Source organism: Mixophyes fleayi, chromosome 2 (genome assembly GCF_038048845.1).
Source record: "Mixophyes fleayi isolate aMixFle1 chromosome 2, aMixFle1.hap1, whole genome shotgun sequence".
NCBI classification, from domain to species: domain Eukaryota; kingdom Metazoa; phylum Chordata; class Amphibia; order Anura; family Limnodynastidae; genus Mixophyes; species Mixophyes fleayi.
The window spans coordinates 167,990,368-168,011,462 of record NC_134403.1 but is presented as its reverse complement, the minus strand read 5'-3'; the positions used below and the strand labels follow the sequence as shown (position 1 = coordinate 168,011,462).

Genomic DNA, 21,095 nt, shown 5'->3' with positions numbered 1-21,095 from the left:
TGTATTTATTGATGATGTGACTGCTGACAAAAGCAGCAGGATGAATTCTGAAGTGTTTCGGGCAATATTATCTGCTCATATTCAGTCAAATGCTTCAGAACTCATTGGACGGCGCTTCACAGTGCAGATGGACAATTACCCAAAGCATACTGCAAAAGCAACCAAAGAGCTTTTTAAGGCTAACAAGTGGAATGTTATGCAATGGCCAAGTCAATCACCTGACCTGAATCCAAATGAGCATGCATTTCACTTGATGAAGACAAAACGGAAGGGAAAATGCCCCAAGAACAAGCAGGAAATGAAGACATTTGCAGTAGAGGCCTGTCAGAGCATCACCTGGGATGAAACCCAGTGTCTGGTGATGTCTATGCGTTCCAGACTTCAGGCTGTAATTGACTGCAAAGGATTTGCAACAAAGTATTAAAAAGTGAAAGTTTGATGTAGGATTGTTTAGTTTGTCCCATTACTTTTGGTCCCTTAAAAAATGGGAGGCACATATAGAATCCGTTGTAATTCCTACACTGTTCACCTGATTTGGATGTAAATTCCCTCAAATTAAAGCTGAAAGTCTGCAGTTAAAGCACATCTTGTTTGTTTCATTTCAAATCCATTGTGGTGTTATATAGAGCCCAAAATATCAGAATTGTGCCGATGTTCAAATATTTATGGACTTGACTGTATACCTTGTTTACGGTGTATGACTTTTAATCTCCAAAAGAGAAGTTGTGGTAACTTCTCTCTATACATGTAGTAATTTAATGATCTTCAATTGTACTAGCTCTGTGAAAAAAATGTAATTTTAAATAAACTTTAGATGAGCATAAAACTAGTTATTCCTTTGACTTTGCAATAAACAGCAGTGGACTGAGCGGAAACACAAACACTATTGTGTTTAAGATGTGATGGTAACAAGTAATTGTGGTCAGGGGTGGGGTAATCATTGGCACATGTAGCTTCCGCCACAATGCAAATGCTAGTGGGTATTGGGTCGCTGAAACCAAAGGGTTCTATTATACCTGTTTATATTACGAACAGTAAAACAACATTAGTAAAAGCATGTATTTTGATGCAGGTTAGTGTCATTGATGAATTTATAAACATGTGAGCAAACAGATCTTCATTTATGACACTGATATTCATAGAATGATATTAAGTTGAATCCAGTCAGATTAGTTTAGGATTTGGTTCATAAGCTGTAATTATGTCGCACATCTGTAATGAACTATATATCAGAGTTACAGGTAAGAAGCAGGAGGGTACAAGAGAGAATAAATTACAGTGATGGATGGATTCGGTAGTGGTTGTGAGGAGAAATTCATTATAGTGGGAGCTTAATGGAATGGGTTTCCATGGCTGCGCAGCTGCATGCAAGCCTCGCATCACCAAGACCAATGCCAAGTGTCGGATGAAGTGGTGTAAAGCACACCGACACTGGACTGTGGAGTAGTGGTAATGTGTTCTGTGGAATGACGAATCGCGCTTCTCTGTTTGGAGAACAGATGGGCGAGTCTGGGTTTGGCACATGCCTGGAGAATGTTACCTGCCTGACTGCATTATGCCAACTGTGAAGTTTGGTGGAGGAAGGATAATGTTATAAGATTGTTTTTAATGGTTTGGCCCCTCATTTCCAATGAATGGCAATCTTAATGCTTCAGCGTACCAAGTCATTTTGGACAATGCTATGCTTGCAACTTTGTGGCAACAGTTTGGGGAAGACCCTTTTCTATTCCAACATGACTGTGCTCCAGTGCACAAAGGAAGGACTACAAAGAAATGGTTTGATGAATTCAGTCGGTGAACTTGACTGGCCCACACAGAGCCCTGACCTTAACCCCATCGAACACCTTTGGGATGAACTGGAATGGAGATTACGAGCCAGGCCTTCTTGTCCAACATCAGTGCCTGACCTCATAAATACTCTACAGAATGAATGGGAACAAATTCCCACAGAAACACTCCAACATCTTGTGGAAAGCCTTCCAAGAATAGTGGAAGCTGTTATCACTGCAAAAGGGGGACTAACTCCATATTAAAGTACTGTATATGTATTTGAATATAATGTCATTACAATCCCTGTTGGTGTCCGAATAGTTTTGTCCCTAGTGTGTGTGTGTGTGTGTGTGTGTGTGTGTGTGTATATATAAATATATATCTGTCTGTATCCGTATATTCCGTATCTAGCTATATATGGCTGCAGTGTGCTTGGATAAAGAAATCAGCCCTTGATATAGGTACACGGTAGGCACAGAAACATCCATCTGGTTTGTGTACAAATCACTGTTACAAATAATTATATGGAATATATTGCTATGTTCTATGGATTCAAATTTTCTACCTTTTTTTTTTTCTTCAACATTGGTGTATATCTAAAAAAAATTTAATCTTGCACTCACTGCAAATATAATTTTTTATTCTGTAAGTCTGTTTGACATAACTGGGAGATCGCCTAAAATAATAATTTCATACCCTGGATTGTGTACCTGTTACTTTGACATCCTCCTTATGTGTGGTTGTTCTAGTCACAAAACTTTCTTCTTTATGGCAACTGGATAACTTTTTACACTTGGACAAGGTAAAACTTATGCAATTGCTTCTGTTTATATGTTTTAAATCTCAGGGTGAGTTGTATTATTTTTTTTTTTTTTCTTTCCATAAGAATCTGACGAATAAAAGGCTTAAGCCAAGCATGTACTATCCAGTAGAGCACCAAACTCTTATTACCGAAGAACTCCATATCACAAAAGGATTTGGTACACAATCAGCCTTGCCTCTGCTTACTCATGGAAGCAGCAGCAATTTTCTAGTAAGAGACTGCAGGTTATTTTGAATGTCATGTAGTCAACTGAATGTTTCAGTAGATCATAGCTGGTATAAACCATGCAGTTTCTACAAAACAGTTGACACTTTGTTTGGCTTTGCAGTGAAAGCATTCTTCCGCGGTCACACACCAATCGGTTTTCTTGTCTGCATTTTCTATCTGTTTACTATTGAAACCAGTAGAGCAAACTGAAATGTTTCTTTGTTGTACTGGACATTACAGGGATTTTGTGGAAAATGGCAACAGACAGAAAACAAGCAGACAGGAAAAAAATCTGTGCAAAGGAATGTTATACTGTTTTTTATTGATATTTAATAAAAGAGCAAAAACCTGAAACTAAGTTTATCACTTTTTTTCCATTGTTTTCCACTGTATCTCTTAAGAGGAAACCAGTAACACCGACTGTAATTTTTTGAACCTGCTATAATGTTTTGTTTTTCCTCTTCTGACTGATACAAGTGCTAGTATGATCATCTAAACAATTTCTTGGAACACATTTCTTAAGATTTTATTAAACTGTCGTTATTAGGTGCACCCATAACAAAAAGTGAAATATTATGCAGTTTTTTTCTCAGTCAGTCCTCTATCTGTGCTAGGTTAAAGAATAACTTAATTAATCTGGATTTTCTTATATTAGGAAGTCTCCCTATTGAGTTCTGTTTGAGATCCTCACCTTGAACTTGGGTGCTGCTTTCAGAGCACGTGCCCCATTGACAACTTTTGAAGCTTATCCGATTACGTCTCTTCTACAGGAAAAGCGGAGCTGACAAGATGGCAGTCCCCACACAACTCAAGTGTCTATTGTTACGTGAAGGTGTTCTGAGGGAGGGGATCTTTCCTAATGGAGAAAGCTCCACTTTGAGTCTAGTTTTTCTTTATAAAAATAATCTACAAATGACTTAATTAATCGTGCCAATCATATTATGCAGGACTTTACAGATAATATGTAACAATTCACATCAGTCCCTGCCCCCATTGGAGCTTATGGTTTAAATTCCCCAACCCACCCCACACACACCCACCACCCACATATATTATGGTTCCATTGTGTCAGAAGCCACACAAACACATAGTTCAGTGTTCTTCCCAGCACCTATTTTCCCGATGCTTTACCTGGCTGTTTTTACTTGCCACCCGGCTCTTGGAGCCCAACAGAGTCCTATTATAATATGTGAAGATACTGGGTTTATCTGGCCCAATGCTACCCACTTCACGCTGGCTGGCCACCCACGGGTGCCTTCCTATGCTTGGGAAGTCTATCCAGTACCTTCTAGGATTCGTATAGTCACTCAGGCAAATGCAGTTATAAAAATACAACAGTATATTTATTGTCATACAAACAACACTAGAATATTATGTACACACAATAAATAAATACCAGGCAGATTTACCACATCATCTCTCCCTTACCCCACTAGTTTAAGGCGTTATAGTCACCTGGCTGTCCAGACTTCACGACCCATCGATCTCTCTCAGCTGCATATATAGACTATAGTAGAGAACGACAACTCAAAACCAGTCTTGCAGTCTTCATCAGTGAAATCCCAGAATGCCCACCCCTTCCCCCCTGGAGTCGCTCCTTATATCTCCGGTCTAATTTCCTCCCTAGGCAAACGCCTGGGTCTATTCTTCTTAACCATTGGTCAGTGCAGGACTAGGGGGGGTTGGAGAGGGCAGTGAAGATGAGCTGTACTTCCAGAGAAGCCCCCTGGTGGGATGCAGACAGAATGTCTGGATTAGTCCTAAGGAGAACAATTGATACTAATTGGCTTCCCCTACTTCCAAGGATAAGGTAGCAGTGAGCCCCTCCTAAAATTAACCCCTTACACTACTTTGTGATGTCAGAGTCCCCAGCTGTTCCATGCTTCCTGTAGAGGAAGGATGGGGAGAATGAATGCAGCTCCAGCCATCTAACCTGTATCCTGGACACCACCTGATCTTTACCCATAACCCTCATGACTTCAATTTAAGGACAATGAATAACATTACTGCAAGTCATCAATATATAATACGTAATATGCATATTTACATTGAACTACAATGTCCCCTTAACCGCATGTAATTTGACAATGCAGTTGTAGTCTGGTGAGCTGGGGAACAAAAGCAAGGGCTATAAAAAGTACTATAATCCACATCATGTGAGAAACGAGAACCAGAATGGTCACAGGGCTATGACACTCGTTTCGTCACATAATAGAACATACCATTTTATTAGAACAGGCACTAAGTGAGTACTACAGCCACCAGTGTGTGTTAGACCACTGTCTGGCAGTCTGATCATTCCTGGCAGGTGTGGACAATAACCTCCAACATTTTCAATACTGCAGAGTATTACAGCTGCCTCCACCAGACTACTTAATGCCACCGACTTTCAAAATCTTCTGGGGAGCACACACTAGTCATTCCAAAAGGATCACAAGTGGGCAGATCAAATGAAGTGCTATTAGGAAACGGGCTTGCGGTTAATTGTTGAAATTGGCCGCCCATTTTTGTTTGTACCTTATAATGGACTGTGCCAATGATAGTTTTAATGCGTGGTATCAATGATAGATATATATATATATATATATATATATATATATATATATATATATATATATATATATATATATATATATATATATATATATATATATTTTTTAAATATGGAGTTTCAAGGCCTCTTAATGTGATTTATCAGTGCTAGTTTTCATGGAGGGTTTAATTTAATGGCTTTTTTGGTGGGGAGCGGGACGTTCCATTGTGTTTTTGGTGTGCGGTATAAGGCTTGTTTGTGCGCTTTCAGTGACCCGTTTTAATGCTTGTATTAGTATATGATTGCAATGTATTTTATTTTCATATAATAAAATGTAAACTAGCAAAAAGGTCAGATATTACCAAATATTTTTTTAATTATATATTGTTGAACAAACAAAAATGAATGCAAAAAAAAGAACCATGTCAAAGGTGGTAGGATTTACCTATTTATGTCCTTCTATAATTCCCTTCAGTCATCAATGGCATTTAGTAAAATGATATTAAAATATTCCAAATATCATGCCAAAACATTGGTTACTTATATGACTTACATTTATACTTTTTTATTATATAATGTATTAATCTGCAGTGTAAACTCTAACTCGACCTACATCAGACAGGTTTGAGCACTTAACAAGCAGGAACGTTTTAACTTCAGAGGCTATTAAAACCTCAGAAAGAAACAAGAAAAGCCATGGGAGAAAATGGCAGTAGGAAGAGGCTTATGAATTATAATTCTATTAATAAAGCCTGTCCAGTTTGTGAAAAGGTGACACGTAATGCCACTAAAATTTACAAATTAAGTCTGTTAATTTCATTAAAAGCGGCTGAAATGTACCCAAATTAATACTATTTGTTCTGGAACATTTATTGACATACAAAATTTTTAAAGAAAATTTGCTTTATAAAAATTTACATTAATACAGAGAAGGTATTAATACTAAAACTCGGGAATAAATAATTAGAAAAAGTTTATCAGTAAAACCCATAACAGAGGAAGTTTCATTGAGATGTTTGACAAGTTTGTTTGTGAGGATTTAGAAGTGATTCATTTAAAATCCATAAAATCTTGAAAATCAAACCTTACCACTGCAGAGAAAATAGCACTGAAAAGGATTTAAGGAAACAGAAATATTGTTATTATACCTGTCGACAAGGGGTCTGGTGGGGGAGGGGGGTGTAGCAGAAGTATTCAGACATTTAAATAATGATTTTACTTATGAAACTATGAAAATCCAACTGAAAACATTAGTAAGAAATTTAAGATAAAGTGGAAAAGTATCTGGATAATCCAGTAATCCCAATATTATACATTCTCTCCAAAATGCATAAACATTCTGTGAAACCCCCAAGTAGACCCATTGTGGCAGGAGCAAATTCTATAACTACAAACTTTTCTCACTTTATTGACAGATGCTTGCAACCATATGTCATGAACATCAATGCTTATTTTAAAGATATGATTGATGTTTATGATTGAATACTATTTTTAGAAATATAGCAATTTGTTTTGCCTACTACAGATGTTAGTTTGTTATATAGTATTGCTCAACACTATTTGGAATTACAGGCTGTGAAATATTACCTACATAAGGGTTCATAAATGAAGATCTGAAAATTCCTTATAGCATGCAATATATGCATCCTCACAAAAAAACACTTCTGTTTTCAAATATCAATTCTATATAGAGAATGTTGAGATGGTTGTGGATACCAGGATTACCCCGAGTTATGCCAAAATGTTCATGGGCCACTGAGTAGATATGAATGTCCTGAGTGGCCATGAACACTGGGTGAACCTGGTAGCCTCTTTTTGTTAAATAGTTGTCATATTTATTTGGGTTCACTGCAAATAGAAATTAGACCGGTTTTGTGCATGTGAATGATAATCAAATAGGAGTCACTAATAATGAGCGTTAAATTAACCAAGAAGTTAACTGTTTAGATTTGTTTATATCGAAGATAGCAAGATCTGCACCAAAAACGATACAAAGCCAACTGACTGCAATGCCTATATATATATAGGCTTATAGTAATCACCATAATTGACTATATAAAGTATATAACCATGAGCTGGTAAAGCTTTTACAATAGTTATGTATATCACGAGACAGAAATTACCTTTTCTGTATGATGAAAAAGAGAGAAAAGAAAAACTAAATTTCACTGTTCCATTTCTCACAAGATAAAGCCAACAACATAAAGATGGAAATATTTATAAGAAAAACGTTTTCTTAAAAAGGTCCAGTACTAATGAATATTGTTCATAATTGTCCACAATTTCTTTATAGGAAGGCTGCTAACCTAAAGAATCACCTTGTGGGAAGTGCAATATTCAGATATCCCAGAATAAATGGCATTTAATTTAGAGGCTTTATTTTGTTGTGGTTTCTGCATAGCTTATAAATCTTGTAAGAGCAAAGAAACTAAAATTAATAAATTTTTTTCTCCACTACAAATGCAAGAAATATGAAATTAAGGATTATATCATGTGTAATAGCAAGGATGTGGTCTTCCTTCTTGAATGTGACTGCAGTAAAAAATATATTGGCAGAACTTCGAGACCACTTAGGATAAGTTAGTGAAATATATCCACAATATCATGAAGGATATAAGAAAAACAACACTTAACATTTTAACAGAAATGCAAAGGATCTATAGACTGGGCACTCTACATCCTAGTGCATAAAACCTTGATTTTGAGTTAAAATATTTCCTAGAAGAATCAGTCGGTTTTAACCGCAATATTTTTATAGAACTATTTGATGCAGCGCCCTTATTTATTATTTTGAATATTGATTCATCTTTCGATTGAACATTTAGTGGTTATATGTGCTATTTTGTATACTGCATGTTTATATATCTTTTATTACTATTAGTGTGAACGATATGTCTCCATTTGTCCTTTATATGTGCCATGCAGAATTTTATACATGACCTGCCTAATATTGTGTAGGTCCTGCCAAAATAGCTCTTGCCCATCGAGGCATGGGCTCCACAAGACCTCTGAAGGTGTCCTGTGGTATCTGGTACCAAGACGTTAGCAGCAGATCCTTTAAGTTGCGCAATGGGGCCTCCATGGCTTAGATTTGTTTTTCCAGCATATACCACAACATCTCGATCAAATTGAGATCTGGGGATTTTGGTGGCCAAATCAACACCTTGAACTCTTTGTCATGTTCCTCAAACCATTCCTGAACAATTTTTGTAGTGTGGCAGGATGAAAGAGGCCACTGACATCAGTGGATACCTTTGCCATGAAGGGGTGTACTTGGTCTGCAACAATGTTTAGGTACTTTGTACATGTGAAAGTACCATCAACATGAGTGCCTGAACCCAAGGTTTCCCATCAGAACATTGCCCAGAGCATCACACTGCCTCCGCCAGCTTGCCTTCTTTTCATAGTGCATCCTGGTGCCCTCTCTTCCCCAGGTAAATGACGCACACGCAACTGGCTGTCGACATGATGTAAAAGAATGCGTGATTCTTCAGACCAGGCACCTTCTTCCATTGCTTCATTGTTCAGTTCTGGTGGTCAAGTGCCCATTGAAGGTGCTTGCAACAATGGACAGGGGTCAGCATGGGCACTTTGACCGGTTTGCGGCAGCGCATCTCCATACGCAGCAATCTGCAATGCGTACTGTGTGTTCTGTCACCTTTCTATCATAGCCAGAATTAACTTTTTCAGAAATCTGTGCTACACAGTAGCTTTTCTGTGGGATTGGACCTGGCTGGCTAGCCTTTTCTCCCTGTGCACATCAATGAGCCTTGGGCGTCCATGACCCTGTCGCCGATTTACTGGTTGTCCTTCCTTGGACCACTTTTGGTGGTTACTAACCACTGCATACCGGGAACACTCCACAAGAACTGTTGTTTTTGTGATGGCTAGATGACTGGGTCAAAGCATCTCCATTTGACCCTTGTAATGTCGCTTAGATCCTTCAACACATCAACTTCTAAAACGGACTGTTCACTTTCTGCCTAATATATCCAACCCCTTGACAGGTGCTGTTGTAACAAGATAATCATTGTTATTCACTTCTGTCACGAACCCTTGACAGTGGTTTTATTGTTGAGGCTGATCGGTGTAGGTCTTTTAATTTGAAATGTTTGCTCCAAACTCCCCTTTATTTTACTATTTGGGATATGTTTATACTGATAGTCATCCCCAGATGTTTTGAACAGTAATTTTGGGGAGTTGTTGCAGCTGATATGTATTAGGTAGGGATGATTATTTTGGCGCTTATTTGGTTGTTACCGCTACCGGACTGTATCTTATTAAATAAGTGGTGTCCCAGTAACAGGACATTCTTCTACATTGCTCACTCAGATTAGCTCTATTGGACTTCATGAGGATGTCATGGAAGCATTATTTGTTTTTGAACAACTTGTTTTGACTTTCTGCTACATTTGGCGACAAAGTGTATACATGTCCTGGTGTGTTGACATGTTTTCATAACAACCAGGCATTTGTGTGTGAGGTATGCATTATATAATAAAAAGGTATGAAATGAAGTTATTTATGTAATTGATAATTGGGCAGGATACATTGAATATTTTAATGAGTTTTATTTTAGTTTCTCATATTGAATGTCCAGGCAGATGACTGGATAAGGGGACTATATAAAGACATATGTAGATAAACACCACACTACCTTGGTAAGAGTTACTGTTGAAACATGTAGGTGGCTGGAGGGAATTTGGAGGGATCTCATCTGATTCTACTACAATTGATGATCCATCAGAATACAGGGAATAACATATGTTAAACGTTAAAGTTCATTTATAATACATTGAGTGAGATACTTGCATTCTACTAAGGGATTATTCATATATGATTGTTTTTATCTGACCTTTGTGTTTTTAACCATTTTTAGTCTACTATTTAAAGGATACTGCACTATGTGTAGTGTTTTTTTTTTTTTTTCCTGTTTTTGGTGTGTACGAGACTACACTGTTCCAGAAGGCTGTCTGTTTTTCTCATCTTGAGAGATTGATTAGAAACCTATCCCTTTTCTAAACAATTGTAAGTTCAATAACAATAGGAGACATGAAGTTCAGCTTTGATATATTGATGTGAAAGTGGACTGGTCTATTTACACCTACAGTTATACCAATTTTATTTTATTTTTTTCCTGTGTGCATCTTTAACCAAGTGGATCTAGAAAGAAGACAGGCACAGTGACACAATATTAGATTAACCTATGGATTTTTTGTTTTGTTTTATTATCTCACTTAAACAGAAAACAGGCAGTGACACAATGTTAAGCTGGGTACACACTGTGCAAACCGTTTGGTCAGATATTCAAGATCGTGTACGCTCCTACAATCATATTTTATCATACCAAAGCAGATCATATCTGTTTTTGTTTTTATAAATGTCTTAAAAAAAATCACAATGAATGGAGAACTGCTGGAAGTGTGTATGCACTAACGCCAAGCAGTTTTAGCAGATATCTATAGCGTGTACAGAGTAAGGATCTTTTCAGCAGATGGTTATGAGATGGAAATCACAGATCTAAAGGTAAATTGTGTAGGTGTGTGCACATAAATCTGCATCATCATCGGGGCATCAGTTGTTGGTAAAATCGCATCTGACGCAATAGTGTGTACCCAGATTTATATTAACACATAGAATTATTATTATTTAAGTCACCAAAAGCTTTTTATTATCACTTATTGAAAACTATTTTAACTGGTTGTTCAATTGGCACTAAGCGCCATATTTATATATTGTTTAACACATGATTTGAGTAGACGTTATCACAGATTTTTCATTACCACTTCTCACTTTGAAAAACCTGTTGCTTGTTGTTGAGTTGGTACAGCACCATTATTTATATATGTGCATTTGCTCTTGTGCTTTAAGATTTGTTAATATCTTATTTTAAATAAGGCAGCAACACCACCAATGAGCGCTTGAAAAGTGCATTTAGAAATATTGAGGGCGCTGGAAAGTGTGCCAGTGGGGCTGTTGTCGCCCAGGCCATTCTGATATACTGAGCTTCTTGCACTTTGTGCACACTCTCTGTGATTTGAAACTTTGTTGCTTTTGGAATGAGTTTAGGAGAAGAAGTAATAAGGGGGGGTATTCAATTGTCGGCGAAAATCTCGCGGACTGCGCACTATTACCGTTATTACTGTAATAGTGCGCAGACAAACCGTTATTACGGTAATTTTCTCGCTGGATTTCAGCTTGCAGCTCCCTGAGCTGAAATCCAGCTAACTACTACCGTAATAACGGTTAGTAGTTTTATACGCGGCGGGATTTCCGAACAATTGAATACCCCCCTTTACTGCAGCTGGTTTATCTGAAGTTATATCTTCTACATTTTAAAATCGCGTTGTGGTGTTGAGGTATGTTAGGGTAATTTTACCTCTCCTTTATCAAATCAATTCAGATATCAGTGAGATAAGATGCTGGTTAACCAGGAGATCAGTAATCAAGACACAGACATGCCAATGTCAAGATAGAACTGAGCTGTGCTCATTTATTTGTGTGATACATTTATACATGAAAAAGCGTTTGATCTGGTTATAGAATAGAAACACATGATTGATATTTTCCTGAGTAAATATAAATCTTCTGACAAAGCTAGTTAATTCTCTTCATGTCACTTTTATGGGTTCTTATCAACTTTCACTGGAGCCAGTACTCCCATTGTCCTCATCAACCATTATCCCATGTCCTAGGCCTCCATCCGGGGTCTTTGAGATAGTTCAAGGCTGGAGCTGGTGATTACACTGAATGTATTTTTAAGGCAAATACCAAGATTTTTAACTCCTTCACATTTCATTATTACCATCATCATTGAGGACCTAGAAATGCTCTCACAGGTATCATAAGTCGCTTACATATTATAATACCGTGGAACAAAGGTGGCAGCCCTCCGCAGTCTATCTGTCCCATACGTTATATAAACAAATGGAACAGGCAATAGCATTTCTCTTTTTATACGTGTCCTATGAATTTGCAATGTCACACTCACATGAAGTACCATTTGAATTTTCTTTTGAGCATATTATATAGGGGGAATTTGATTAGCCGGGGCTGTGCATTTTTCCCTATACTACGGTAGAAATCTCTGAATGTTTTTCCTTGCACCTCTATGGTACATGAGGAAAAACGAGTAAAGATGTCTGTCAAAATCACCGCTGCGAAGTGTCTCCGGAATGGTCAAGAGACACTTTACGGCTAGTTGAACCCCGCTCCCCCTGTGAATCTCTCATGTTGCTTACATATTGTTTTAATTAGGTCATTACTGGCAGGTTCTCTCCTTCAGTGTTTTTGCAATGTGACCATTTGACTGGGAATAACTTTATTTGCCTGCCAAAGTGTGTTTGATATTATGTTCTGCCAACATATTGTATTATATTCATTAGTACTGAATCTGTTTAAGTTTTGTTTGGTAAAATGAAAATTGTTGTTTTCATTTTTTTATGTTTGCTGTAGGGAAAAGGAGAAATGCTATGAGAAGCTAATTTGTATTTGATTTCAAACACAATTTTATAATATCTAATAATTCTGTTTTATGTTTCCTATTTATCTGAATTATTATTTATATATTGGCACCATATTACACAATGCTATATAGAGAATATTTGTAGTTCACATCAGTCCTTTTGCTGTCTATATTCCTTACCATACCTGCTCACACACTCTAGGGTAGGGTTCATCTTAGTCAGAAGCCAGTTAACCTACTATGTATGTCTTTGAAGTGTGGGAGGAAACCGAAGCACAAACCCATGGAAACACGGGGAGAACATGCAAGCTCCACACAGTTAGGGTCCTGGTTGAAATTGAACACAACCCCAACACTGTGAGGCAGCACTGTTAGCCACAGTGTCACTGTGCTGCCCTTATTATTATTATTATTATTATTATTATTATTATTATTATTATTATTATTATTATTATTAATATTTATTATTATTATCATCTTTGACTTATAAGGCGCCACAAAGGGTCCGCAGCGCCGTACATTACATATACAGAAAACATAACCAAGCACAACATGATACAAAAATATATACAAACACAGGTGACAGGGTAAAGCAAATCGGATTATTTCTGGGACAGATAGTGAAAGTGATGGTAGAAATCATCGAGAAGAAGGCCGAAGCTTAAGAAAACAGGGAAAACAGGGCTAGTGAAGCAGGCCAAGAGGTACAGAGGGTGATGGAATAGTAGAAGGAGCACACAAGGAAAGAGGGCCCTGCTCATGAGAGCTTACATCCTAAAGGGAAGGGGGAGACACAAATAGGGTGGTACTAACTGGGGAGAGAGCCAGGACAAGGAAGTTAGGAGGAGGATTGATAGACTTGAATAAAGAAATGAGTCTTAAGGGCACGCTTGAAGCCTTTAAGAGTAGATGCTAACCTGATGGAACGTGGAAGATTGTTCCACAGCAGGGGAGCAGACCGGGCAAAGTCCTGAAGACGAGAGTGAGAGGAGGTGATCAGTGAAGTAGTGAGGCGGCGCTTTTATAATGAAATCAATGTGATATTTACATTTTACTTAGAATGGCAACTGCCCCCAAATAATCCAAGACACAACCACTTCTTTAAGTTGTGGCCACTTTTATACCACTTTACTGCCAAAGTTAATGATATAATTCACAGGTAGAAAAGAGATTAATCAATACAGCCCAAGCAAGTGAGCCAGATATGGTGCTCTAGGTTGCTCCCACAGTCAAAAACATATTGGTAGGTTAATGTTAGTGTGTAAGCTCCCTTGGGGCATGGACTGATGTGAAAGATTAAATAATTCTGTAAAGCATTATGCAATAATATGTTGATGCTTTATAAAGGATAATGATAAGTAATGTGACCTGGGCATCACCACAGAATCTATTGTGATTTGTGAACAAGTGAAAATTGAATTTTGATTTTTTTTAATGTTAATGTTTTAATGACCCCCATATTAAAGTTAAAGTGTGTGTTTTTTCATTATTGGTAATCAAAATATTGCTCAATAGCATAGCAAAATGAGTTTACTGCTAAAAATTGATGGACATACAAGTAACTATGTATATTTCTACCCAACTATAATTGCTAAATTCTTGAACTGCTGTTACTGAACACTAAAACTAAACCTAATACACTGCATAATTGAGAATCTTATATCAAGACTAGTTAAAAAAATTAAAATTGTTATTTTGTGCTTAGTCACTTGATTGTGTTATCGGAATTGTTGCCATTTGCCAACATTGGGTACATTACTCGACACATTTTGTAGTTCTTGTAGGTGCGTGATTGAATGTTTATTCTATGGCTGTAGTGTGTTCTGGTTGGACTGTCTTAAAAATTGTAGGCAGCTTTGCAATGAAAAAAAATCTTCAAGTATATATATTTGATGCTTAAAATGTTTGTATTTCTTTCCTCTTTTGCAGCTTCCAATTAAAGCTGGGCAGCAGAATACACACACCAAAGTCAGCATGGAGCACAACAAAGAGTGTCTCATAAACATTTCAAAGTACAAATTTTCTCTGGTCATAAGTGGACTTACACACATTTTAAAAAATGTAAACAACATGGTAAGTTTTTAGCCAGTGCATGCAGTAATGTGTTGAAATTACTTTATTAGCCAAGACTGGAGGGGTTTTACCTCTTAATTACCAGATTCCATTTCACTCTTTTGGGTACATATTAAGAAGGAATATCTTGTTTTTTTTTTTTTTTTTAGTCTGCCCAAAAGAGTTTTAAAATTATTTTATTTTTATGGGATAAATAGGGCTTTCTTTTCTTAGCGGAGTAGAAAAAAGTAATTTGATTTTATAAGTGCTTCCTACAAGAAAATGTTACATTATTTTTTTTCCTAGTTACTCTAATTTAGTGCAGCCCTGGAAATGTACCCCCAATATAACTTGCAAGTACAGAGAGACCAAATGTGTTTACTTTGTTCGAGGTCTGACATAGTTATAGATTAAGCATCTGTGCAACAATCATTAGTTTTTTGTTAATTTTTAAAATCCAATTATCGTACCGATCACATGATAAACAACCGTTTGGTAAGATATCGCATTAGTGTCCACACTTAATCATGTTTTATCGAACCAAAGCAGATCATATTGTTTGGTTTTATAATCTTCTTAAAAATCGCGATCAGCGATGGAACGATGTCTGGCAAATGTGGAAGTGTGTATGCACTCATGACATCGTATAGGCAGATATCTGTAAAGTGTGCAGAGTAACAATTTTTCAGGAGATTATGAGAAATGAAGAACACAGATATGAAGGTAAATCATGTAGGTGTGTACACATAAATCTGCATGCTCATCAGGACTTTGACTTGTGGGTAAAACTGTTACAGAAATTGCATTTACAGTATTTTTCTGTAGTGTATACCCAGCTTAAGGGTTGATAGGGCCAGGATTACACATAAAATATTTGGGGGCTGAAGAATGTTTTGTGGCTAATTGGGTAACATTCTGCGTAACATTAATCATTACTGCATGAGTGCACGACTCCCATGACAAATATGCCCTGATTCTTGGGATATGTTGACTGTCTTGTTAGGCTGGAAAAAAGTTCAAGGGGGGTAAATGTATTAAACTTGCCTTTAAAGACATTGCTGTTTTAAATTTCCCCTGCAAAGTCACTGAATATCGGTGACTTGCAAAATCTGCAGTTTAATACATTTATCCCCAGGTTGTGGCAGGAACATATTTGTGTTTATTTATCCCTCACACATTATTTAAATAAAAAAAAAAAAATTCATTTTTTTTCCCCCTATTCTTTTTACACAAGGGAGAGGATGGGACACATAGGTTCAGGAAAGACTTCATCCATGGCTCGGCAATGTTAGCTAACTACTAAGAGATTTATTACTACTGAGAGAGGAAAGAGACCTATATCCTGTCTGCTTTATTATGGCCAGCACCTCTTGGAGGAATTCCATGGCAGTTCTGCTGCTTTGGAGAATACAGCTTATATTGGAAGCCCTGCTTTAACAATTATGTGACTGGGAAGTGGAGTGTCAGCCTTGTTCCACAGTGGCAGTGTATTTTAAGTATACTGCATTGCAGCCATATTGGCAATACGTGTGTGATAAAAAAAAATAAAAAATGAATAAAATATATATAATCATATTGGCTTAACTTTCTGCCTGGCAATCATACATTTAGGTGGGAATTCAATTGGCTGAGTTACTCTCGAAAGTAACGCGGCCTGCGCACTGTTACTGTTCTTACGGTAATTTTAACCCAGATTTCTGCTTGCAGCTACCAGAGCCGCGAACAAAAATCAGCGGTAAAAATGACCGTACTAACGGTAATAATGCGCAGGCCACGTTACTTGAGAGTAACTCAGCCAATTGAATTCCCCCATAAAGTGAACGGAAAGGTAGTATATATAATATTTCGGCATTCTGTATTTAATGGTTGTACATTATAAAATATCAATATGCATTATAAATAGCATAATTCTAAACAAATAAATGGTTCTGAATATAGCATTAGAAAACAATTTTAGCATAGATGTATTATATTTTTTAATAAACATACTCAATGTACACATGCTCATTATCTTCCCTTTCAAGCTTAAAGAAAGGTACTGTGTCCTATAAAATATGGTTTCCTCAATTGGACATAGTACAGAAGACTGCATATGCTACACATAATTTTTCCTGCAAAGGCCCCGCTGACAATATGTCTGTCAAACAGTCTTGACACCATCTATTAGGAGAGATTTATTTTCCATGATTAAAAATAAGTTTTATAAGGGAGACACTGGGACAAGGACAATTGTATATTTTTATGTATTTTTTCATATTTTCACGCTGACCCAAGAAAGATTTTCCTTGCATAAAATGTGTAAGTTACCATTGCTATGAGATTTATTGAACTTTGTCAAGCTTATCGGAGCTGTTCACTAGGTATATGTGGCTTGTTGGTCCCAATGTTGGTTTCAATGAAAGTTAGCCAGTAAATAATTATAACCTACATGCTGCTGTATATAAGATAAGTGTGTGTGGCGCGGATTTATAGAATGCTCTCAATACACAGAAAAGACAATATTAATGAGCCCTGCAGGCAATACTTACTTTTTTTTGTTTTCGTGTTTTTCTACAGAGAATATTCGGAGAAGCTGCTGAAAAAAATTTGTACTTGTCTCAGCTGATAATATTAGACACACTGGAAAAATGTCTTGCTGGGGTGAGTATTAAAGCCTTGGCATGCATGTTTTTCTGACCTATGACAACTATAAGGTCTAGGGGACACAGATCTGCACAAGCCGCCCATGCTGTTTCTCTTTGGTTTTTTTTCCTTCTGGTGGTTAGAATTTAATTCTGAGTAGGTGAGGCACACTAGGGAAAGTCGACACCTATAAGAGTGCGTTGCCTGCACATTTCAGATTATCCACATGGCTTAGGACAGACATTGATGGGAGAAAATAGATAGTATATGTTTCTTTTTAGTTCTTTTTTAAATAATGAAACACTCGTCTTGTATTGTGGGAAGAAGCATGGGCTACATGTATACATTTGTCTCCTGTGTCTATGGAAAGATTAATATGGCACAACATGAGCATAACTTTCTGTGTGTCTATAGCAACAAATCATGTTGGCTTCATAAATGCTGAAAGCCTCACAAATGCCTTTTAGGAGGCAGATCTGCCGTTGTGTGTCGTACACAATTTACAAATAAAACGTTCTGAAGTTTGTCAGAGATCTCGTGTTACACCATTAGAGCTAGCTACAGATTGGATCTTTCTCTCTGAGACCTATTTACCAACTTCTCAATGTAATTTGCAGATTTTTGCTCCGAATTATTATTTTCATGTTTGCACTTTCGAAATCGAATGTACCGGCAAATACCTTTACTCCCAGTGATGTCTTCAGCTGCAGCTAAAGACGTCATGATTGACCAGCTTGTATATACTGCCAAAAGCAAGCGCATCCACAGATTCAAACTATGGCGAGATTAGACTCTCCGGATGCCATAGAATAAGAAAATAAAGATTTAATGAATGTTCCCCTTGCTAAATCTTATATTAGGCCATATATAAGCATCATTGTAAGCGCATTTTAAATTCCCCTTTGTTTTCCTTATATTTGTGAGTGAAAGAGAGAGAGGGGAAACTGCAATATGTTTTCTTACTGTCTGACCTGTAACAGCTGATCTTGTCATTGCCAGCAAGAAAAAATGGTTTTTGCAGGTGTTTCCTAGTTTAATAACCCTGGACGAACTTCCCTTGGGACACACACGCCTTCTCCGCCCCCTCTCCTCTGTTTCTGCTCATAGTATTTAATTCTTCCAAATGTTTGACTTTTTTTATTTTTTTTCTGTTGCCATTCAAAATATTGCTTTATTCTGTAACCATTTTTTCCATCTTTAAAGATTAAAAAAAAGTAGAATAAACTCTAACACTTATTCCAAAGTTTTTGCACATGGCATGATGAACCTGTTTTCTCTGACGTTAAAGAACTTCACACAACTTTCTACCACCAGGAATATGTTACAGCACAGACAAGTATATTGTGTTCTTTTGACCACCTGAATTATTTTTTTCATGTGTGTTTTCTATTTCAGCAACCGAAAGACAGTATGCGCTTGGATGAGACGATGCTTGTAAAACAACTGCTACCTGAGATCTGCCATTTTATTCACACACATCGAGAGGGCAACCAACATGCAGCTGAGCTACGAATTTCTGCATCTGGAGTACTGTTTTCATTAAGCTGCAATAACTTTAATGCAGTTTTCAGCCGTATTTCTACAAGGTGCGAGCCGGTAGTTATTTAATTTTCAGCAGCTGTTATTTTGTACAGTTTTTCTGGCCTTATTTTTAATAAATGCCCCAAAGCCTGTGTTAGCTGATAAAATCTATTGTCTCATACAGCAATCTACACTTAAAGGGGAAAAGATCTTTCTAATGCCTGAAAATGTCTGAGCTTTATATTACACTAGGAAGGGGCTGTATACTTGCTTGCCTTACTTTTTTGCAAAATACAGTTAGATATCCATCCTATATTTAGCTCTACAATATGAAATAGCGAAACAAAGGAAAGATATGTAGATGTGGAAAATAGTGTGATGACTATTTATAACATTTATATAATACTACTGTATTACAAATGAAAATAATTTACAGCACTTTAACCCTTGCCACGTTACAAACTTCACATCTGACAGTTCTACAGAGTATCATCATCATCATCAATTTATATACCGCCACTAATTCCGCAGCGCTGTACATAGAACTCATTCACATCAGTCCCTGCCCCATTGGAGCTTACAGTCTAAATTCCCTAACACACACACAGACACAAACAGACAGAGAGGGAGAGACTAGGGTCAATTTTTGATAGCAGTCAATTAACCTACCAGTATGTTTTTGGAGTGTGGGAGGAAACCGGAGCACCCGGAGGAAACCCACGCAAACACAGGGAGAACATACAAACTCCACAAAGTTAAGGCCATGGTCGGGAATCGAACTCATGACCCCAGTGCTGTGAGGCAGAAGTGCTAACCACTAATCCACTGTGCTGCCCTATAGAGCATATTGAAGCTTATATAAACATCTTGATAGAGTTACTCTTTCTGGCAAAATCCCTCTTATTTTTACCCCGGCTGTCAATGGCAGCTGATAGGAACAGCGATAGGGCCAGGCTCCCCATACTAGGCAATTAGATAGATACATGCTGACATGGATTGAGTACTAACTGCTAGTTTATTAGCCATTTATTTGGTAAACAGACCAAAATTGGTCTTTAGAATATAAGATTTGCTGCTTTGTCGCGTTGTCGTGTTGTGGTGAGGTTTTCTTCCAGCAGTCAAACAATCGTTTAAAACCAAAAAAATTATCAATATTTGTCACGTTGTAGCTATGTGGTCTAATGGGTTACTTTTTTGATACTAAAAATGTATGATTTGGCAGCTTTACCTTGAGAGCTGTGGAGGCTAGCAGTTAACTAAAAGGAGTCCTGCTCGGTGCATCACAGCTCATAGTCCCTGTGCATTCATCTTGGACTTCACCAATTTCACATTGAATGGCATATTTGTTGGCACCCTAGTATAATCCTAAAAATGTCCATATCATAAGAAAAATGTGTCTGTATTTATAAGTACCTCAGTATAAGTACCTCAAATACTGTTGACTTATTTGGGGTATCTGTATATAACCTATGTACTGTAGCAGATGTATTTGATGTAATGTTTCATGTTTATTTTTAGAACAAATGCATGTATGAGGACTAGGTTTCATAATGCGTAATACGTTGTGATTTTGGTTTTCATTGTGCCGTTTGTTTGCAGGCTGCAGGAACTGACTGTTTGTTCAGAGGACAATGCTGACGTTCATGATATAGATTTGATACAGTACATAAATGTGGACTGCGCAAAACTTAAAAGGCTTCTACAAGGTTAGTGTAATCATTCTACAGAAAATACCAGTGCTAATTTGTTTTGTATGGTGGTATTTTAAATACAAAGATGTATCACTACAATAGTAATGTAACACTTGATGGGGTTTGTCTGTTTTTCAGAGACTGTTTTCAAATTTAAATCTCTGAAGAAGGTCGCTCAGTTGGCAGTTATCAACAGTCTTGAAAAGGTATCCATTACTGAGATGCTAATGTTATTTTTCTAGGCAAATGATACTGTTTATCCTATAGACATAATATGTAATTAGATGCAATCCATGTTACTAGAACAATTTTTTTCATCCTATGTAATGTTCTTATTAAGTATAAGGCCCATGGCACTGTAACCAGCCTCCCCTGCAAAGATAGAACTTGATTGAAGATTCCAGCACACGA

General features: G+C 37.1%; 1 protein-coding gene across 10 annotated transcripts in view; it reads left to right on the top strand.

Annotated features, from left to right (window-relative positions):
- The window catches only part of NF1 (neurofibromin 1), a 193,464-nt gene that overhangs the window by 19,527 nt on the left and 152,842 nt on the right, over window positions 1-21,095 (top strand). For all 10 annotated transcript variants that reach the window (XM_075194951.1, XM_075194948.1, XM_075194945.1 and 7 more), the window contains exons 2-6: window positions 14,728-14,871; window positions 17,407-17,490; window positions 18,868-19,058; window positions 20,593-20,699; window positions 20,823-20,890. In XM_075194951.1, the coding sequence (XP_075051052.1) occupies window positions 14,728-14,871; window positions 17,407-17,490; window positions 18,868-19,058; window positions 20,593-20,699; window positions 20,823-20,890 (594 nt within the window). The remainder of the gene's footprint in view (window positions 1-14,727; window positions 14,872-17,406; window positions 17,491-18,867; window positions 19,059-20,592; window positions 20,700-20,822; window positions 20,891-21,095) is intronic.